The 21,716-nt window shown below is 32.0% G+C and overlaps 1 protein-coding gene across 1 annotated transcript in view; it reads right to left on the reverse strand.

Moving 5' to 3' along the window:
• LOC110422696 (uncharacterized) overlaps positions 1-7,703 on the reverse strand; it is a 13,442-nt gene extending 5,739 nt beyond the window's left edge. Inside the window, exons 1-9 of the mRNA XM_021436709.2 lie at positions 7,474-7,703; positions 7,316-7,385; positions 7,018-7,085; positions 5,543-5,604; positions 3,578-3,659; positions 3,231-3,464; positions 2,250-2,378; positions 2,092-2,153; positions 1,890-2,006 (exon numbers count right to left, since the gene is read on the reverse strand). Of these exons, the coding sequence (XP_021292384.1) occupies positions 1,890-2,006; positions 2,092-2,153; positions 2,250-2,378; positions 3,231-3,464; positions 3,578-3,659; positions 5,543-5,604; positions 7,018-7,085; positions 7,316-7,385; positions 7,474-7,524 (875 nt within the window). The 5' untranslated portion in view covers positions 7,525-7,703. The remainder of the gene's footprint in view (positions 1-1,889; positions 2,007-2,091; positions 2,154-2,249; positions 2,379-3,230; positions 3,465-3,577; positions 3,660-5,542; positions 5,605-7,017; positions 7,086-7,315; positions 7,386-7,473) is intronic.
• Positions 7,704-21,716: the final 14,013 nt, after the last annotated feature.

The following is a 21,716-nucleotide window of genomic DNA, read 5'->3' on the forward strand; positions in this document are numbered from 1 at the left end:
GACATTAGAAGCATGAGTAGAAGCATTCTCTTTATCATTACTGCTTACAGTTTTGGAAAAGCTTACCTTTGGAGGCAAAATAGTTGCTAAACTTCGACTTCCATAATTTGAGGTAGATTCTTAGTGTCTAGATGAACTTATTGAGCTTTTCCGTGATCGTTGTTTCTCAACTTTTAATGCTAATCTAATGACATCATTTAAGTTCCAATATGATTGTAGTTGAACAATATCTACAATTTCAACATTGAGACCACCAAGATAACGAGCTACAGTTTGTTCTTTAGGCTCATGAACATTACACTTCATGTAAAGTTGTTTGAACTCTATTATATATTCTTTCACCAACATTGTTTTTTGCCTCAAGTTATAAAATTTGATAAAAATTTCTTGTCGATAATGCTCAAGAAGGAACTTACGCTTGAGTTCTTGATGCATTTTATCCCATTTTCTGATCTTATTGCGACCTTCTCTTTCTCTTTACCTTTTGAGATTTTCCCACCAGATAGAAGCGTGCTTTTTTAATTTAATTGCCACAAGCTTCACACGTTTTTCATCGAAAATATCTTTGAGCTCGAAAACTCTTTTCATTGTGTAGAGCCAATCAAGGAAATCAAGATAAAATCTTTCTTCAAACTCAAGAATGTCGATTTTAATTCTCAAATATCTAGTAGCAACAGTTCTCAGGCAACGAATAGGTACTTCTTCATCAGAGGACGAATTTGATGAGACGGCTTGGTGTCATTCTCTTCATCACTAAGGCAGCTATTGTTGATTTAAGCATCACGTCTTGCTAGTTGCTCTTGTAATTCTTGAATTTGATGATGTAGTTCTGCAATCTTAATCTCATGATCATCTCTTTGACGATTTTGACGTCTTGACAGCATTTCTATTGTATGGTGATGACGATGTAGTGATGTAGAAAGAAAAAAAAAAATGATGATATAACTATAAAGCAATAAAAAAAATAACTTGAACAAGAAGTGTTGAAACCCGTCAACAAACTTGAATTACGCAACAAATAATGATCTTCCTGTTCTGATACCAAACTAACGTCGGGACGTTGTAAAGACACTTGGACATTGTGAAGGACACCAATCGTTACGAGGTTGAAAACTTCACTAACGTGAATCACCAATCTTGGTAAGGTTAGAAAATCCCACTAAGGTAAAGAATAGTCAAAATCCCACTTTGGTTGGTTAGGTCAAAAATACTAAAGCCTCTTACTTTTTAAAAAGAGCCTAAAGAAATAAGTACTCCTGCTTAAGAAAATATTATTTATTAACTCTCAACTTGAATATTCTATAACTAAACTTAAGAGTCCTATTTATAGTACCATACGCCCACATCCTAAAAAAATTCTACTTCAAGTTATCTAATATAATTAGAATAATTAATAAGAAATTTTAATAAAATAAGTATTCTATTCCTAAATAGAACATGATTAGCTTAAATTCCTAATACAAGTACAAAAAGAATTCTATGATATTTATAATTCCTGAATAATAATAATCTAATAATATACTCCTGTATCAATATGTATGTTTAGGAATGAGAAATTGAGTTGGTGACAGAGTAACTCAGATTTTGATTACATATTAAGATAGAAACTTTTATGTCATGTTTTGGCAGGGCTGGCATTGTCGTTTGGGTAGTGAGCATATTTCGTGGGTTAAGTATAATTGTTTGCTCGGACAAAATCACAGACAATAATATGTTCCTCTATTTCTGTACCCCTAGAGTCTCAGATTTCAATTTCAACTTCCATCCAACAAATTTCTTGCTAGATAGAAATGATAGAAAGTAGACACACTTACTAGCGGAAAATAGGTTTTAAGATTGTATAACAGCCCAAAAGTAACCATTTAAGAAAGTATTAGATCAAGTCTCACCAGTTTGGCCCTTCCTGTGGAAAATTACGACTGTAGAAAGGAAATTCAAAGAGAAAAGCGGCTTTGAACCACAATGGCAGGTTTCCATATACGAATGGCGGCAATGGAATAAGAGGGCTGAAATGAGAATATGTTAGACTCAGTTATCTCTGCCTCCAGTTCATATTTAAAGAGAGTAAAAGTGGAAGAAAGTATGACTGACCTAGTTGTTTTCTTGTAAATCCTATATGCATGCACATTACCAAACTTCTTGTCTGCTGACTCCTGTGTCCATATATGTAATATAAATGTATAACATCAGTATATTGCAAAATTGTGGCCATATCTTGTAACATAAAATCTGAAGCAAGGAAAACAAACCTCAAGCAATGGTATGCCACTAACAAAAAGAAGCAGCAATGTCAGAAAGATTGGCCCAAGAATTACAAGCCATTCAGCACCTTCAAGTACGGGAGCAGAGGCCACAAAAATTCCCCACCAAAGTAAAATCTGGGTAACATATTTGTTAAGAAATCATTTAGAAAAATTATTATCAAGGAAGCAAAATCAAAGGTCCAGTGGCTCTGATGTTATTGGGTTGAACTCTATTTTGACTCTGACCGAAAGGGAAATTATGCCATGTCCATGGGCACAGTAGAATAGATTCATATCCTATTATTTACTCAACATAAACCCAAACCCCAGATCTCTCAATTAGTTGAATCCCATGTCATCTATTTCAGTGGGATTCTACTCAGTCATCTAACAGAAAGCAAAACTATGGCCTGTTATTCTCAGCTTAGAGAAATCTAACTGTTGCAACCTACTACAACAGGAACATTATAGGTGGTACAGAGAGCACATAAATGGAGATTGGTGTCTGTTCCTAACTACGAAAAAAGTTAAACCAGGCAGAGATAAAGTTAGTTAGAAATGATGTTGATGCAAAAGCAAATATCATTTCAGCATTTATTACTGAAGCTGCCTCCAGAATTTTAGACAAACAAAAAAGGTTACACCCAGCAATGTTCCAATGTAGACGTCCATAACATGCATATGCTTATAGCAATCCATACACCAAAAAGACCAAGATGAACCTACTGTCCTTTATATTTCATAAACACATGGTTGAACCATGAAACAGGGTCTAATTAGAGTCAGCATGGTAGAGTATGGCAGCTAACAAGATATGAAGCATGCACTTAATCACACAATCAGTTCGCACTGGGACACCCATAATTAATCAGGTAGTATTAGCTAATGTCATCTAGGGAGGAATGTAACTGGATACATAAGAATTCAAAGCTCTTTTTCTAGCTTTCTTGCTGGTTAATGGTGACATTTGAAAGTTATGATGCTCACCTCACCAAAATAGTTTGGATGACGAGTATATTTCCATAGTCCAATGTTGCACCACTTTCCTCTGTTTTCTGGAGAGTTTTTGAAAGAAAGTTTTTGCTGATCAGCTGTAGCTTCAACAGAGATACCCACTGACCACATAATCCACCCTATAATGTCTTCAGCCTGAATGGAAGGATCTCTGTCACTTGCGTTAACCACTGTTACAGGTAAACTCACAGTCCACACCCAGACAGCCTGCGATGCATGCAAAGATTAGGGTACACAAATTTATTAAATCTCACCCCAATAAACAGCAAAGAAATAGCTACATTGATCAGAGGGATAATATAGACCAATAAGATAAGAACCTGAAATATCCAGAAAAATGCTAATTTCCCCAAATTACTGCGCATTTCATCAAAACGCCGGTCCTCCCCCCATTGCAAAATTCTGCTCACCAGAATGTCACAAAAGCATAATTATTGATAAGTACCTTTGGAGGAATTGTTGCAAAAGGTATCCCTTCCACAAGTCAGAGAACCAGTACGATAGAAAGATAATATGAAACATTGGCTTCTTCAAAGTAGCAAAACGTGCCTACTTTTGCATTTTTTTTTTCTGATAATGAAAGGGATCCTTCAATGCTAGGGGCATAATGTTAATCCAACCACAGGCCTAAATGTACATTTTTTAAATAGCCTAGCCCACAGGAACGGAAATAATTATAACGGTAAAATTATTATCTATCAGGTGTAAAACTTACATAAATCATACAAAATGAGACATCTTGCATAAGTAAAGAAAATTGCAAATTGATGAATATCAAGCTATCATTAATAAGAACTGAAAATGCAGTGCTGAATCTTGACCTAAAAGACAACAAGGCCAAAGATACAGTTCATGGCCTTAATTTACATGACTATATGACCAGCAATAAGCCCATAGATACTTCCCCTCTCCTCCTCTCTCGCTTTTAATCATGCATACACAATGTTTAAATCACCATTCATCTCTCCTTGGTAGGCTGCTTTATGAAAAGTACAAAATAAAAATAGAAAAACCCTCAAGAACCTTTCCGTGTTAGTATTTCTTTTTTATTGTCTTTTTATTGATATTATAGATGCTGAAAGATAAGTCAAGGATTAAATTTTGGTTTCTATATAAATATAACTAGATAACATGTACTATGGAAATAGATACCTCAAGCTACAAACCAGACAAGAACATCTAAAATTGTCCATTACAGTATCAGTAGTTGGTTTTTACCTAATTAACACATATTAGACAAAAATTGGAATATGGATGCACTCTAGAGATAAAAACACCAGTTATCTAGCTAATCTTGCAATAAATACCAGTGTCCAATGCTAAACAAGGAACTCAAAGGTGAAAGATGTTTCAGCTAAGAAGGTTACTTTGATTAAAACATTAATACAATCATCTAGTTTATGCATGCTTATAATGTTGTTTCTTGATCTCATTAAGTTTCATCACATCACTGTTGAAATAAAATAACAAGTGTATGTAGATGGATATCTGGTGAACAGAGGTAGTTGCCATGCTTATGTTGTGTACGGACAAGTTAAAGACAATAAAAACCTGTAATTAAAATTTCAATGCCTAGAAATAACTCAACCAAGAAAAGCATATTAAACTTCTTTTTTTGATTTCATATGCAATAGAAAAGGTAAACCTTTGATTGAGCCTCTATAAATTGAATGATAATATATTAACAATATGTATCAAAAATCAAAAGCATCTAGAATTAAGGGAGACTGTCAAAAAACACTGCTCTGAAATGAGAGAACATTGATAAAAGCATAATTTGGACCACCTTGAGTCTTGTGTTTGGTCAAACCCTGACTATTGAGAAAGGAAGGTACTCTAGATAGCTCTAAGAAATTGATATACACGAAGGTAGTCGAGAAGCAATAAATAAATTGTTGATGCTACAATAGTGGAGATGAAAAAGGTGAATGAGAGGACTAAGTCATGAACATCAAATACCAATAACTGGATCTGCAAAGAGCAGCCAAATCTCTTTTATGGCCTTCAACTTGACAAGAGGCCCTAAATAGAGTTCAAGAGTGAAAAACCTTATGAGCTAACCCAAGTATGGTGTAAACAAAAGTTTTTATTCAGCTGATATGGAAAAGGGACAACTCAGGCTATACAATAACTGGGATATGCATATAAGTTGTTATATTGCTACTCAGAAAGCGTTTCATGGCATCTGGTAATCAAAAGATTAAATCATCAAATACAGAAGAAAAAAAAAAAGGAAAGATCCATATGAAAGGAGTTTTTTTTTTATAAAATTTCATACTTTATACCTCATCAATAGAAATAGTCCCAAGCGAAGGCCCCATATTACTACAAGTAAAGTCAAGACTACCTGACAAGCAGAGCTGCAAAATCAATTATAGCAAAAATATGTCTACAGAACATAATTTCAAGCTGAGATATAGACAGAAGCACCAGATCATCCAAATTCTCAGTTGTTAACTCAGGGCATGCAAATCTAGTGGTGTCTAGGATGACAGAAAATAACATAAATATTTTGTCTTTTTCATTGTTTTTTAGATAAGAACAAAACATGAAGAAAAAGGAAGTAAAATGTCAAGAAACCTTTGTACCCCTCAATTAAAAGCTTTGAATGTAGTTCATCTCATTAGCAATCTCCTTAGAGTTACTTCCTTTGGTGAATATGGAAACAACTTAATACAAAGTGTGACTGTAAGAAAATTAAGTTGAAGGTGTTGACTTGTAAAAAACAGATAACCCAATCAAAATAGATTTAGAGACCTCAAAAATGACTCAGAAAGTTCTGCTAAAACATCATAATTACATCTCAAAATTAAATTTATTAATGAGAAGTCTAAGAATCCTGCAAAATACACATATCCAGAAAATAATCAAGATACGATACACAGAAAATTTTCAATGTGGAAGTTGCCATATGTTGAATGCAGAGGTTAAGGACCATAGACTTTACATATCTCTTTATGAAACACACCTCAGCCATTTGGAGTGAAGAAATGCAATCCATTCAAAACAGACATGTAGGGGTCTAACCAAGAAAAGGAAAGGGCAGTGGCCATTGAGGTAAAAGGACTTTGACAAGTAAAGATTTGGACAGGTAGAAATAGGGGCAAAGAAGATTGAATACAAACTAGGATTTTGATAATGAGATGAAAGAACATTTAAAGTGCCAGCAGTGGAGCAGTCCACCAAAATACACAAGTCACAGCAAGTTTGATCTTTTCTTTCCTTTCAAAATTGATTGAAGTATGAATGCTCCAACCAATTGCTTATTCCACTCTATGCATTTGAATTTTTCTTGAAAAGTGAGACTCATTAAAGACAATTTTCCTGAAAAGGGTAAAATCAATGAAATCAATGTATGACATGTAGCCCATAGCTTGTGCTAGACATTTTAGGAAAAGAAATAGAGCAGCTCCATCTCAAACAAAGGATGCATCCCCAAGAAGGAACTCTTGTAAATTGAAGTCTTATATACAACAAGTGTTGAATTATTATAATTACTAACAGTTTTAGATGAGCTACAGCATGCTACATATTAAAGCAAAATCAAACACAATTAGAACCAAACTAAATTAACTGATCAAGTACTATCCAGCCAGAGCTGAACAATGTTTGAGTAGAATTCATATCAAAATCCTAACATAGGTACACTCTTTATATTTCACGCATACCTTCTAGCAGAAACTGATTTCAGATAATTCTACAACATTTTCCTTGGTCAATGTATTTCATGTTTGAAGGTCAGAGAGAGATTCTCACTTACCTGTCGAAAATGCCATGACCCTTTTGTTACCAGAGTCAACACAGCAATTATAATGAAATTCGTGCTTCCTGAGTAAAAAATAAAAAAACATATCCTTACATAACATGTCAAAGGTAACTGTACAAAGGAACTCCTACCTAATAGTAGCAACCAAAGAACCCAAAAAACTATTTTTGCATAGGAAGAATTCCATGAATTGCTATATGGGTCTTTGCCAAAAATTTGAAATTTGCTAAACTTTGCTGTAAACAATAGTCAAAAAGAACATGAAAAGAAGCTAAATGTATGAATTATGTACCTGCAAAGTCAGTGACTTTGTCAAACTTGAGAAGAGCAGTGATTATAAAGAAAAATAACTGATATCCCACCTACACAAAACACCAAAATAATTCAAAGTGTCAATTCTAGAGGGAGAAAAAGAAAAGAAAGAGAAAGAGAAGGAAGATAAAAACATACAGTTACAATGGCAGTTAGAGCTAAGAAATGGGAGTCTATAACAGTTCCCATTTTTTTTGATGATTCAGTATGTTGGGTTTTTCTGTTTGCTTAAAGATGGGTTGTTTTTCTTTTCGTTTCTGTGTTAAGGCTAAAGATAAGAAAAGGGTTAAAGGTGTTCGCTTTACTTGCTCTGCTTTCTTTCTATGTTGGTGATGCTGGTAAGTGGCCAGTTTGGCCGTTTGTGTGTGGCTGTGATTTGAACAGCGTTGTTTATTGAATAATTCCCCATTGCGAATAGATTACGAAAGGCTTGCAATTTGAACAATTACCCTTTCCCACAGCCCCACAACACCGTTAAGAACAAAGATTTTTCAAACTTCAGTTAAAAGCTCCTAAGTTTGTTTATTTACTGTTTGTCTTTTTGGCTTCACCTACTCTCCTCTTCCCAATATCTTATTTTTAAAGAGTAAATAAAAAAAAGTAATTAAAATGTTTGTCCTTTAATATACTAGAATTGAACCTATGTTTACGCTCAAGCCACATAAAAACTCTTGAAAAAAGTATTGATGACAAAAAAATATAGACAAAAATATTGTTTTAGATTTGTGTCTTTTTGGCTTTACCCTCGAGCAAGTTAGAACACCTTGAGAAAAGATTCATAAAGCTCAAAGGCCATGGTAGCAACTCCTACAACCACTCCCCTAGGTGAGGGACAATCTCTAGTAAAACCTCCTTTATTTAATGGTAAAAATTATCTTTATTGGGAAAGAAGGATTGAAATGTTTATTCAAGCTCATGATCTTCATGAATGAACCATTATTTTATAAGGTCCTCATGTCCCTGCTAAGATTCTAGATAGTGAAGTAGTAGCCAAGCTTAGGAAAAACTGGGATGACAAAGATAGGAAGCTTGTACAAATCAATACCAAAGCTGCATTGACCAAAAGTTCAACAAAATTTTGAGATACAAGCAGAATGGTAAAGATAAGAGGCTGCCAAGGAGAAACACACGGAGAGATGCACCCAAAAGTGATCATGGAGGTAACCTCATTATCTATTATGAATGTAGAAAAAGAGGTCACACAAAATACGATTGCTCAAATGTCAACAACACCTATCTCATGAACACCAAGAATAAAGCGATGGTAGTAGGGTGGAGTGACAATGATGATTCTCAAAGTGAAGAAGGTAAGGAAACCATCGATACATGCTTCATGGCTCAGTAGAAGTTATCTTCAAACCTTTATGCTTCATCCTCACTTAACTTTGATCATGAGTCTTATATATTTAAGGAGTTACAAGATGCATTTGATGAATTAGCCCTAGAGTTTAAGTGCATGGTATTGAAACATAAAACTATGAACTCTAACCTAAAAGATGAAAATAATACTCTAACCAAACTCAAGGATGAATTAGAAAGTAAGGTATCTAACTTAGAAAAGGATTTAAATGACCTAAAAAAAGGAATAAAGTTTTGAAAGAATCATACTCTAAGTGGGACACAAGTTGACTGAAGTTGAGTGAAATACTGAAATTTCAAAAATTAGTGTTTAGGTCATTTTATTTACTTCTGAACCTTAGAAGTTGTTGCACATGAAGGCATTTCAAAGGTAAATGATCACACCTTAAGAAGAATCAAACCTAGTTATGGTAAGAGGACAAGGATGATGTGGGATCCAAAAGAAACTAAACTTCAACATGCTAACATCATGGATTCAAGAAAACTTGAATACTAAGAAGCAAATGAAATTGTCTTACGCAACCTTGCTAGATCAAAAGGATATGATGTCATGGGGAAGAAATGAACTCACTTATCAAGAAAAAGAAAAAGTCTAAGACAAAATAAATTTGCTAGTGATACTTCTCATCAAGAATGAAACAGCCACAAAACTCAAAGGTACATGTTAACATGATCAAGGTACAAGCACTTTTGTGATTAAAATTGCACATGGAGTTAAATGAGATAGATTGCATGTAAACATTGTTGCATATATTTATCACAACATATGATGCATACATTCATTTTGAGAAATTATCCAACCTCATCCCTCGCTAATAAGCTAAAAAAGCAAGGTATCGAGACCAATTCCCAATATATTGATACATTTTGAAATCTCGATCAAGATAGGAAAATTAGTAGCCAAAACAGAAAAGCATCCTAAGATTAAAAGTATTGAAATCTTTCTGGAAAGATATCGATACCTTAAAGCGAGAAGATCAAAGGACAAACACTTACTCAACTTTTTTGAAAAACACCCCTATTTTATTCATTTCTAAACATAATCATTAGGCACACTCTAAAAAATTTCCTTCACCAAAAGTCTAACAGCAATGGCATCAAGATATCAAGTTCATGGATTGGATGAATCGCCATCCGCATCATCATTGAACATCAAGGTAAACTTCAAGACCTCTAATCAAAGACAAAGGTACATGGACTTATTCTTTTACCTTTAAGCATTGCTTAGTAGACTAGTTAACATTAAACATCTTAAGAATATAAGCTTGGCATATTTAGATAAGCTTAGACAGTAAGGTTGGATTAGTCTATTAAAAATGAATAGGCCTGTAAATGAGGAACTAGTCAAATTTTCTGCTCAAATACCACCAGAACTTTCAAGTCTAATGATGGAATGACTTTTGAATTTTAAGAAATGTTCATAACATTAGTTATGGGAAAGGAAGTGCAAATTTTTGTTCTTGTAATTAATCATACCTTATAAATCCCTAAGGAAGAAAACTAAGAAGTCTAAAGGATAGACTTCTTGAGAAAGACTTGCAAAAGGAGTTCTTTATCTACCCCCTCCAACACCACTAAAGCCATTCAATGAAAATCGACTCAGCTTTCATGATAGAATCTTGCATCTACTTTTTTTTCAAAACCTAAGGTCAAGTAGGACAAACTCCACACATGTGATAAGAAACAATATGTTCATCATTCACTACATTAAGCACAACATAAAGCTCAACTTGGCTGATTTCATTTTGCAAGATATATGGAAGTGATTGCAAAGAAGAATAGAACTCTAGTACATGGAATGGTGGTAAACAAGTTGATTGAATTCCATAGAGTTGACATTCAAATTGATCCTCCTATCAAGCTTAATACTCAGTAAATTATTAAAGATGCAGCAAATGAAATTCAATATAAGCAAACAAATGGTGGATAGTATCCAAGTCACGTGACATCTACACAAGTCCTAGAACAAAAGGAGACAGAGCTAGAAAATGAAAATTAAGACACTGAGGTCTTTGTAAATTCAACCATTGTAAACTCATAGATTGTTGAGATGGAGGACTACTTTGGAAGTATCATCAAAAGACTAATTAGGGAACGAGAGGTATGCAAAAGGAAATTAGATCATTTCAAGAAAATGATCGCTAAGCCAGATCCATGAAATTTGACCTCATTTGGGATCCTGATTTTGTGCATTGAGGCACACCTATTGTTAACAAACACCTTGGATGAATTCTTTTTTGGATAATTAACTCAAAGAATATTGCATATACATCATCATCATCATCATCATCATCATCATCATTTTCTACATACACATCATGATTTATCTTGAATATTGTCTTAACTTGATCAATATGAATGAAACTTAATTTGGTATTTATTGGTTCTAGTTACTTGTGTGAGTCATACATGCTTGAGGAGAAGGATATATATACTTGAATGCTGCCTTGAGATAGAATACTATAATTCTAGAATTCATATAATGCTTTATGTTTGATTATTTTGCCAATTACTATGCTCAATTTCTTTTTAATATAACAAAAAAAGGAAGAAGGATGTTATGAGAAAAATGCACCTCTCACACATACTCATTTTTTGTTTTGCACAAAGTAAGGGGAACTTTCTATATATATATATATATATTTGCTATGCTTGAGCTAACAAACTAAAAAAGAACTTTTAAAATTCATATTTTCCTCATTATGTTTTGTCATATAAAAAAACGGATATTGTTAGCTTTATGTTTGATCCTTTGTTTTAATATGATAAAAGCTAGTTATCAAAATATTGAATGCCTAATGCAATTGGACTTTAAAGAAAACCCCATGACTTTGATTGAAAAATAGGCTAGGTACTTAAGTTCAATAGTTGTTAAGAGGCTAAAACTAACCTAAAGTATTGAGACCTCGAAAAAAAGTATCAAGATGAGTTTGTGTTTACCTCAAGAAATAGCTTAAGGAAGTAGGCGTATCAAGACTACTCTAGACAATATCTACATTCCGCTAAGAAGAGTTATATTTCTAGAGAACAAATATTGAAGTATCGAGAACAAGATCATAAAGCATTAAGACAACTTCTTAGCAGTGTAGAATTCCAAAAAGAAAGGATTTGTGTATTAAGACACACTTTCAGAATTCCAATAACTCGCCTTCAAACTTTAGACTCTAGAGAAGAAGTTCAAATGTATCGAAAAGTAAGAACTTCAATATCAAGACAACACCTTCAAAATCGAGGCACACTACATTAGTATCGAAATTAGAATTTCAAGATTCAAAATTCAAAATGGCCAAGTAAATCAATATTAAGATTAGTTTGTGTTGTTGATTTCTCACACAAGTACACATATCGTTAATAAATAATATAGTGATAAAGTACAGTATTGTTTCTATAAAGAATTGTTTTAATTTCTATTGTTAAATACTAAAATTGACACACCATAATCTTATCCAAACACTTAAAATTAAAATTAAAACTAATAAACTAAAAATAAAACTAAAATTTATTAGCAAATTTACTTTATTAAATTTGAGTGACTACCAGACCTAAAATTATGGTACCCCTCAATACTTCATTTAAATATTATCTCTCTCTTTTAATTTAGCTTAATGGATTAAGTTGCTAACCTAGAGTCCTAAATTATTTACAAGTTTTTGTCGAGTTTCTCATAAAAATATCTCTCCTAATTAATTTACTATATGTCTATGAAAATTAACTTAAAGACAAATTCATTAAGTTCATGCTTTAATCTTAGCTACGTATGGCATATATGTGTATATCTACCCTATATGTAAATCAAACCCCCTAATTAACTAAGTGCATTCGATCATACATTATTCTAGTCATGTCTACCTAAACCTCTTTCGTTAAGGTTTAACTTCGGTATCCATTTCAATCTAATTGGTGATCAACCAATTAGAAGCATTAAGAACTGAATAAAATAAACAACTTAAATCCGTCAAATATAAGCAAACGAGAGATAAATGAATCAGATTACACATTGAGTTCAATCATAATATTAGATAAACAATTTAGCTCCTTATCAAGTCACACATTATCATCAAAATAAGGTTGAACATTGAAACTAAACCAAGAAAAGAATAAAAAAACTCTAAGAGTGAAACTCTTGATCTCTAAATCTTCTTGAATCCTTCAATTTTTTTAGTTTCAATGAGACTTTTTCTCAACGATTTTGTGTCTTGAATCTCAATTATCAATTTGGTGTCTCATTCTCTCCTAAAAGTCCTTCGAAAAGTTATTTTTTACGGCTTTGAAGTTAGGCCAAGTTGGGTGAAGAAAGAATTCAATTCGACCTAGAATTTCATCATTGTACTATGTGAGTCAAGGCCTACCTCCACTGAAGTTGTGGCCTTGACCAATTAATTACCAGAAATAGTAATTACTCTCAGACTGCTGCAGTGCTTAAATTTCAATAAGATTTTTGACCATCTTTTAAGCTAAACTGGGTGAAGTGATAAACATGAAAGTTGTATCTTTTTCTCTTAGCTTTCCAATGATTAAAGAATCATCTCATTTGGAGCCTTTTAGGGAGAGTTATGATTGAAACATCGAAACATATGCAATGAAATTCTGCACCTTAAAATTGCTCTCTTTCTTCCATTAAATGTCTTTCTTTATTAAACACAGAAGTATAAATAAATCAATAATAACCTATCTTAATCACATTAACACCAAATTAAATATAAAATTAATTAAAACTAGATTGACTCACCTAAATTAATTAATTTAAAATAATTTAAATAAAACTTATTGATTTCTATGTATTACTTCAAGAACTAAGTTAAATTACTATCAAAATTAAGTCCAAATAACTCTATATCATAAAGTTATCAGTTTACGAGAGTATCAAGATGACATCTCATGAGGCAAATTCTAGAAAGCAAACTGAAATGTATTGAGACAAAAGGAATATGGTATCGAAACAAGGCTTAGTCAGAATTGTGCATGGAAGATAAAAGTATCAAGAAAGGCATTTGAAGTATCAAGCCATCAATAAGCAAAGAACTTAAAGTATCGAGAATCATATAGCAAGTATCAGAATATCCCTTCAACCAAGACAGAAAAAGACAAGGATAATGAGCAAATGTTGAAGTTTAAAAGCCTAATGGTTAATTTGAGGTCTCTAAGTGTAAAAAGAAGGCTAAACCTGCTTTGTGAGTTTAAATAGCATGTTGAAAAGAAATCCCAGGCAAGAATAAATCCTCCAAGAGAAAATTCCTCATTCTCACTTTTCAAACTTAGTGTTCTCATCCTTTGTTGATTGTTAAGTTGAATTCTTAAACCCTAAACCTTAATCCTCAAAGAGAAACCAATCATAACATTTAATGATCATTATTTAACCTATAAACTTAAGTAATCATTTTTCAATTCATTTAACTTAATGAACAATATTCAATCCATAAAATTCAAGTAGTCATTCTTTTTTTATAATCCATAACTCAACCAATGCATTAGGAGTTGTTCTATCTATTAATCTATAGCTTAGATTATAATCTACAACTCAATCAAACATTTTAAGTGTAAGAAACATTCACAAGAAGCATCATAATAACAAAAGTAATATGTAATAATCATGAATACAAGATGCCTACAGGGTCCTAGACCTTGTTTGGGTGTCCCACACCTAGGCTCATGAGTGGCACACTGGCCTCACTCATGTGGAGCATCACGACCATGTAGTGGAATTTTGCCTCACCATGTATGGGGATTGTTCTACTTATATCATTATGTGTTGGCACCATTTGTGAAATGTTAACTTACACCATGTGGAATGCTATCATCATCATACTGGGCGTAATTCACAACGTGTGGAATGTTACCTCACAATGTGTAGAACGCTATGATCATTATACTAGATGTAATTCACCATAGTTGTAACATTATTTTACACCGTGTGAGAGCTTTAGGAAACAATCACATACAAAGGATTATCCCATATCTCAATCTATCATCACTACATAATCAAAGTAGACTCAAGTTACACCTTTAAATCTCTTATAGGGTAAGTGGAAACTATATCACATATTATCCCAAAGAATTATGATTCACATGTTCTAATATTCATCATATAAAGCATATCATAAGCTTAAGGGTGGGAACATCTATCTCCACTTAAGCGTTCATCTCTATGTTTTCATAACAACAATTTAGGTACTAATTTACCATGAATCGTATTCTTCCAAAAATACTCAATCATCATGCTCATCATCAAGTATAAAGGTGGGAACTTACATCCACTTGTCATCCATAAATCCATATACATTTCTCATTTTCTATTCATAATGGGATTGAAGTTTTGAAGTAAAGCATTTGAAAGGGTTTATCCCCATTTATTGAAAACTAATATATAGTAGTGGTATTTACATACATAATTAGATTCTAAAACTTCTTTAAAAACATTCAATTAAAATTATTTAATTTAATATTGTAAACTTAATATTCAAATCATTCAAGTCAAACAATTTAAAAAAACATGCTTAGCTTTATCGTATTAAAATACTTAAAAAGGTGTATCCACTCACCTATTCAAAGACTTGAACTTTAGCAAGGACCAAGACTTCACTTCAATGAATTCCTCGGAGTTTCAACAACACCTAAAGCATTCAACAATTATTATAATATTACTCAGACTATAAATCACATAATAACCTTTCTAAATCCTTTTCAAAACTAACCAAGTTCACCTAAAACTAATTTTCTAACTTAAACCCACTGTTACTTAACATAATAATTACTTAAAAACCCATAAATCCTTCATCTTTACTTTAGGTGAGCTTTGATGCTAAGGAAAATCAAAAAACCTTGAGCTTTAGGATTTAACAAAAAAAATTTAGGCATAAAAATAACATTTTTAGTGCTGAAAATTTCATAAATCAAAATTTAAAAGTTGAAAGATGCCACATTTGTTTGAAAAACCTAAAACTAAGTTTTTAATCTTCCAAAATAATTATTTGGGGTGAAAATGGGTTTGAGAGAGCTTAGAGTTGCTGAAAAACTAATAAGAGGCAACTTAGAATGAAAAACCCTCAAAGTAATGGTCATATTTATACTATGAGATTTGAAAACACCATTTTACCCGTTTTATTTTTTGAAAATGACAAAATATATCAATACATTTAGGCCATATATCGATACATTTGGGTCTGCAAAAATTATATCGACACATTATGAACATTTATTGATACATGTTCATCAAAAACTCTTACTGTGCTAAATGTATCGATACATCATGAATATGCATCGATACATTCGAGAAAGCTTGCTGATAAAAGCTTACCCAGCTTATTTACATTAAATACCATTTAAGTAAATGTCCTTATTTTTACTTATTTCCTTTTTACTCACCAGTAACTTAAGATATTTAATGTAAATAAGTAAACACCCCTATTTGGATTCAATAAAAATATAAAAAGAATCAAATTTCAAAAGAATCAAAGTCTAAATTTGGTTTAAAGATAAAAAAAAAGTTTAACTAGAATTAAATTCCCAGCTCTCATTTTCCATAGCAAACGTACTTCAAAAAATATTTAAAAATCATTTTTGTTATCTAAAAATCAAGGGAACGATTATTGCCATTTTTTTATTTTCGATAGATTGTTTTATACAAATAATATATTTTGACCCTTTTCAGACTTAAAAATTTCTGCTTCAACATTAGCAAACAACCAAAATGATAATGAATTTTTTTTAAGGTTAAAACTAAATTTGAAGTTCAAAACATGAAATCTATATGCTCACTTAAGGATTTCAAAATTTGTTCTCTTACATCAAGGTAGGGTTTCACACCTATTTTCTCGACTAATAAATTAGCCATTCGTAAGTTGAAAATCTATAAATTTTGAGTTGAAATTTTGCACCAAAGACATGAAACTCAAATGGAAATAATCCTATTCCTCAACATGGAATTTGACATTTTACCTATAATCTCATCTAATAAGAATGATTGAAAGAAAAAAAAATGTGTAGAAGAGATTCCTCACTTTGCATCATTTTCTTTTTTTTAAAATTTCCTTTGATAGCATGCAAGGGAATCCCCATTACAGAGTTTAGCTTGAGGTGATTATGCTAAAACACAGCAAAATACCTTATCTTGTCACCAATAGTTTAAAAAATAAAAACAAAAACACAATCACATAGTATTCATAAGTAAGCCAAAGTTTCCAATCTCCAATCTATTACTCAATGAACAAGTAAGTATCACATGGACAAAACAAAGGCTTTTTCCTCCACAGCAACTAACAGATAAGGCTATCACCACAATAAAAAAACACAACTACAAACAACCTCATGATAGAGCACAGCCTTAAATAAAATCTCCAAGCTTACCTTAGGACATGAAATAGCTCAATCTCCCTCAAAACCCTATATTTGGCCAGCTTATCTACACCACTTTACATTAGTTACATTCAACATTGAAAAATGGTATGGGAGTGATAAATAATGGAATCAAGGAAAAATTATTTTTTACATATAGCCAAACAATTTGATTATCAAATACTTTAATATTTTTATATGGAGAAAAAATTATTATTTATACATATATGCACATTTGTTTGAAATTAATTTATGAAAAAATAAAAGTCCTTTAAACAATCAAACAATAATGGTACAATCTATCAAAGAACATGTAAATATCAAGTGATGAATAATTGTATAACATATTATTTGCTATATGTTTGCACAAAAATGTTGCCTGGTCACGGATTCACATATTATCAAAGGTCAAGATGCTACATCAATTTTTCACAACTACAATATAAACTGTAACACCTATCAATAGATAATTAAAATTGTGATATTAGCAAAGAAAGTCTCATCAAATCATGTTAAAAAAAAAGAAAAAATTTCAAAATAAAATCTCAATTTGTTTTGGTCAGTTATTTCAATTTGTTTGAAATTGATTATGAAAAAATTTCAAAATCTATCTAGAAGAAACATGAAATGACAAAAACAACCTCCAATCTTTTGACAATACCAAATGGCTCTAAACCCTACTTGGAGGCAACTCCCATGCTTCAATTAGCTGAGGTATAAATGTGACCCGCCCAGCCTAATCCCCCAACTCAATACATAGAGGTATAGATGCGGCCTACCAACCTAATCCCCCAGCTCAACAAACCCATCACAACCCCCTTCCTCAAGCCTCCACGTGCCATACCAAAAGGGATCCACATATCAAATTTTTGGAGCCCTTTTGGGGCTTCATTTATATAAGGTTATAGACTAGAGTGTGGTCAGTGCATTGCGCTGGGACCAAAATATTTTGTTAATCACAATAGTTATAAACATGCTTTATAACCCAAAAAGGTAATTTAATTTTTGATTTGATATTTAAAGAGAAATCTATAAAAAAGCGAAGACATAAAATGTATTTTAAGTATAAATAGAAATGTCAGTAATGATATTGGCATAAGCGTTAGGTATGATATGCTATGCATTATCAATTATACAAAAAATTTTATAGTTAGCATGAGCGTTTGTTACCTTGCAAGTGTGCCATTTCTTGAGATTGCTTTGTTTGAGAGTGTTGGTTTTGACAAAAAATTTAAAACCAACATAAAAGGGCTAGACACAAAGTATTTTAGAATATATTAAAAAATGACAAAAGAATTCTATGTTTCGCTCTAAATACGAAAACAATCCGACCAAAAGTTTTACAGTGACTTTGGTGGGTCATCATTGTGGTTTCCTTGAGTTTATCCTGTATTGCAATAAAAAATAACTTGTTTTATTTCTTCAATATCAATGTAAAGGAAATATTTGAGTTGGAATTTTCATACCAAATTTTGGATCTTTCTATTAGGGTAAGAGTGGGAGTTTTCTCTAGTGTTGGTTCTAGAAAAATTTCCCTTGCAACTTGGGTGGTGATTGGTAATGCAAGAGCTTGTTCTTGAGTTTCTTGGGAGATACTTGCTTGGGTAGCTTATGATTATGGAGTTTGCAATTCAGAGATAGCAAGGACAACTTCATTTATGATTTCATCATAGACAAATAGCTTAAAATTGATGACTCTAGTTCTGATTGCTTTGGAAGTTAGACCTAGGAGAACTTCATTTATGATTTCATCATAGACAAATAGCTTGAAATTGATGACTCCGATTCTAATTGCTTTAGAAGTTAGACCTATTATAAATGTTCTTGTTTGATTTTTTAACTTTAACAAGTCCAAGTAAAGTCATTTTATCAATCTCCTCACAACTATAGGTGTTAACTGTCAGTTAAAATTCTACTACGTAAGTATACGTATCGAATAGATAGTATATTAGCAAGTAGAGTATCGATCCCACAGAGAATTGATCTAAAAGTTTACTAAGTACTAAATTATCGCAAATTTATCGTATCCAAACAATATCAAAATAATATCAAATCAAACTAAGTTATAGCAGAATTTAAATTAAGAAAAATCAAAATAATAAATACTCGATAAAATATCAAATCAAACAAGCCTAGGATTACAATATCCCTCACACTTCATCTAAACTTACCTCTCTTCCTTAACTTATCTCAATGGTTTGAATTGCTAACCTAGAGTCCTAAATTATTTATAAGGGTCTCCCGACTCATCTTATAAAAATATCTATTTTAACAAAACACTATATCCCTATTGAATTGAAATTAAAACAAACTCATTAAGTTCAGGCTCTAATCTGGCTACATATGGCCTATAGGTATATCCCTATCCTATACGCAAATCAATTAATATGATCATATGCTATCCAATTTTAGTCTACACTAAACTCTCTTTCCAAATTTATTTAGGTTTCTAGATCAATTTAATTGGTGGCCAAGCAATTAAAGCATTAGAACAAATTGGAATAAACAATTCAAATCCCATTGAAAATAAGCAGAAAGTGATTAAAAATCTAGATTACATGTGAGTTCAATTGCAATCCTAGAAAAATAAATTAGCTCATAATATCTAATAAAGACAATATCCAAAGAAATTTAGCCATGAATCCAAGTCAAAGAAAATAAGAAAAAACACAAAGGTAAGAGAGAAAACTAATAGTTAGAGATTTATGATCTTATTCTCTCTCCAATTCTCTTGTTTCCTTGCTTTGTTCTTGGCTCCAAATCTCCAGATAGTTGCTTGCTGCCACCTCTCCAAATCTCTGAATAAGGCTCCTTAAATAGGCTCCAAATAACCTAATTTTTGAAATCTCGTTAATGTCTTTAATTTTTTTTTTGGAAAGTCGCGCAGCGCGGCGGCGCTACTTCTCCAGTGCTGCAGCGCTGAGCTCTCTGGAATTTTGTATGTGTCTTCCTTTCATCAACGCTGCGCCTTGTGCTCCCAGCACTATGGCAGTCTATCAACTTCAAACGTGAGTTTCACCCTGATATGTTAAGAACTGGACAGTAGTAAACATAAAAGTTTTATCCCTGTCTCTTAACTTTCCAATGGATTAAAAATCACATCAATTGGACTTCTGGATTGAAAGATTTGCTCCAAATACTGCATCATGTTCAGTCTTTACATACTGCTGCAGTGGTCCGACTTTGACAAATATTTTGACCATGATCCAATCAGAAATGGGCAAATTGGTGAACATAAACATTGTATTCCTTCTTCTTATAATTCGATTGGTCTAAGAATCACCTCATTTGGAGTTTTTTTAGAAAGAGATATGGTCAAAATACTGAAACATATACGAATGAAGCTATCACCATACTTGCACTGATTTTCATCAAATGAGTCTTTTTCATCAATTTCCTACAAAAGTCATAAGAGAAATTAGCAATAACTACTCTTAAAGTAATTTAAAATAAAATAACTTAAAATTTAACTAAAATAACTTAAATTAATCACTTAACAAGTACAAACTTAAACTAAAAAAAACACCTATAATGCTAAAATTCGAACCTAAAATCTCAAAGATCTAGCTACTTAAGCTCCCAAAATGACTCAAAATAACTCTATATAATAGAGTTATCATTAACTCTATGATATAAAGTTATTTGGTCTTCATTTTCTTAAGTTTTAGCATAGATTTTACGTGTTTTTAGTTATTTATTTAATTATAGTTAATTATGTTAGTTCAATTGAATTTAGATTATTTTAGGCTAAGTTAGATGTTAAATTACTTCAAAAAAGCTGTTGTTGGTTAAATTATACTTTTGTAGGTGTGCTTTCAAAAAGGACTCTTAATTGGACTAGGAAAGTGCATTCTAGGTGTAGACTTCAACCATATAAGTTGTAATTTTTCAAGCATATCTCTCACTACAAAAAACCAAATGATGTGGTTCTTAAACCATTGAAAAGATAAGAGGAAGCACTACAACTTTTATGTTTACCACTTTTTCCAGTTCATCTTAAAAAGTGTTTATTGAAGAAAGACTTTTAATGGAAGAAGGAGAGAAATTATGAGATGCAGACTTTCATTGCATATATCATGGTATTTCAACAATAACTTTCTCTACAAAACTCCAAATAAGGTGATTATTGAACCATTGGAAAACAAAGAAACAGCTAAAACTTTTATGTTTACCACTTCTTCCAGTTCTGCTTCCAAAATAGTCAAAAACCTTATCTAATTTGGAGCATTGCAGTAATCTTGGAGAAACAAAATTAAATCCCGATTTTTTTAAAAGATCAAAACACCCACCAAGTCATTATACTCATGTATTTTGTTAATTTAATCCTTGTATTCAAAATCAAAATAATTTAGTCCCTTGATTTTGAAAATTGCTTCAATTTAGTCCTTCATGACGTTAGTGCTAATGTGGCACATTTTGATGATGTGGCATGCCACATGGCACCGATGTGATGACATGACAATACCACATGACACTAATACAATAATGTGGCAATACTAACATGTCGATGCTATGTGATAGATCAAAAATGTTTCAAAAAAAGAATTTATGCCACGTCATAGGGACTAAATTGGATAAAAATATATAATATGGGGATTAAATTGAACAAAATTGAGATGTTGAGAAAATAAATTAAATTTTTTTTTTGAAAAATATAAATATTTAAGTAAATGATAGATATACTTATTAAT

This window comes from Theobroma umbraticum, unplaced genomic scaffold (genome assembly GCF_002168275.2).
Source record: "Theobroma umbraticum cultivar Fairchild unplaced genomic scaffold, ASM216827v3 scaffold_146.0, whole genome shotgun sequence".
NCBI classification, from domain to species: domain Eukaryota; kingdom Viridiplantae; phylum Streptophyta; class Magnoliopsida; order Malvales; family Malvaceae; genus Theobroma; species Theobroma umbraticum.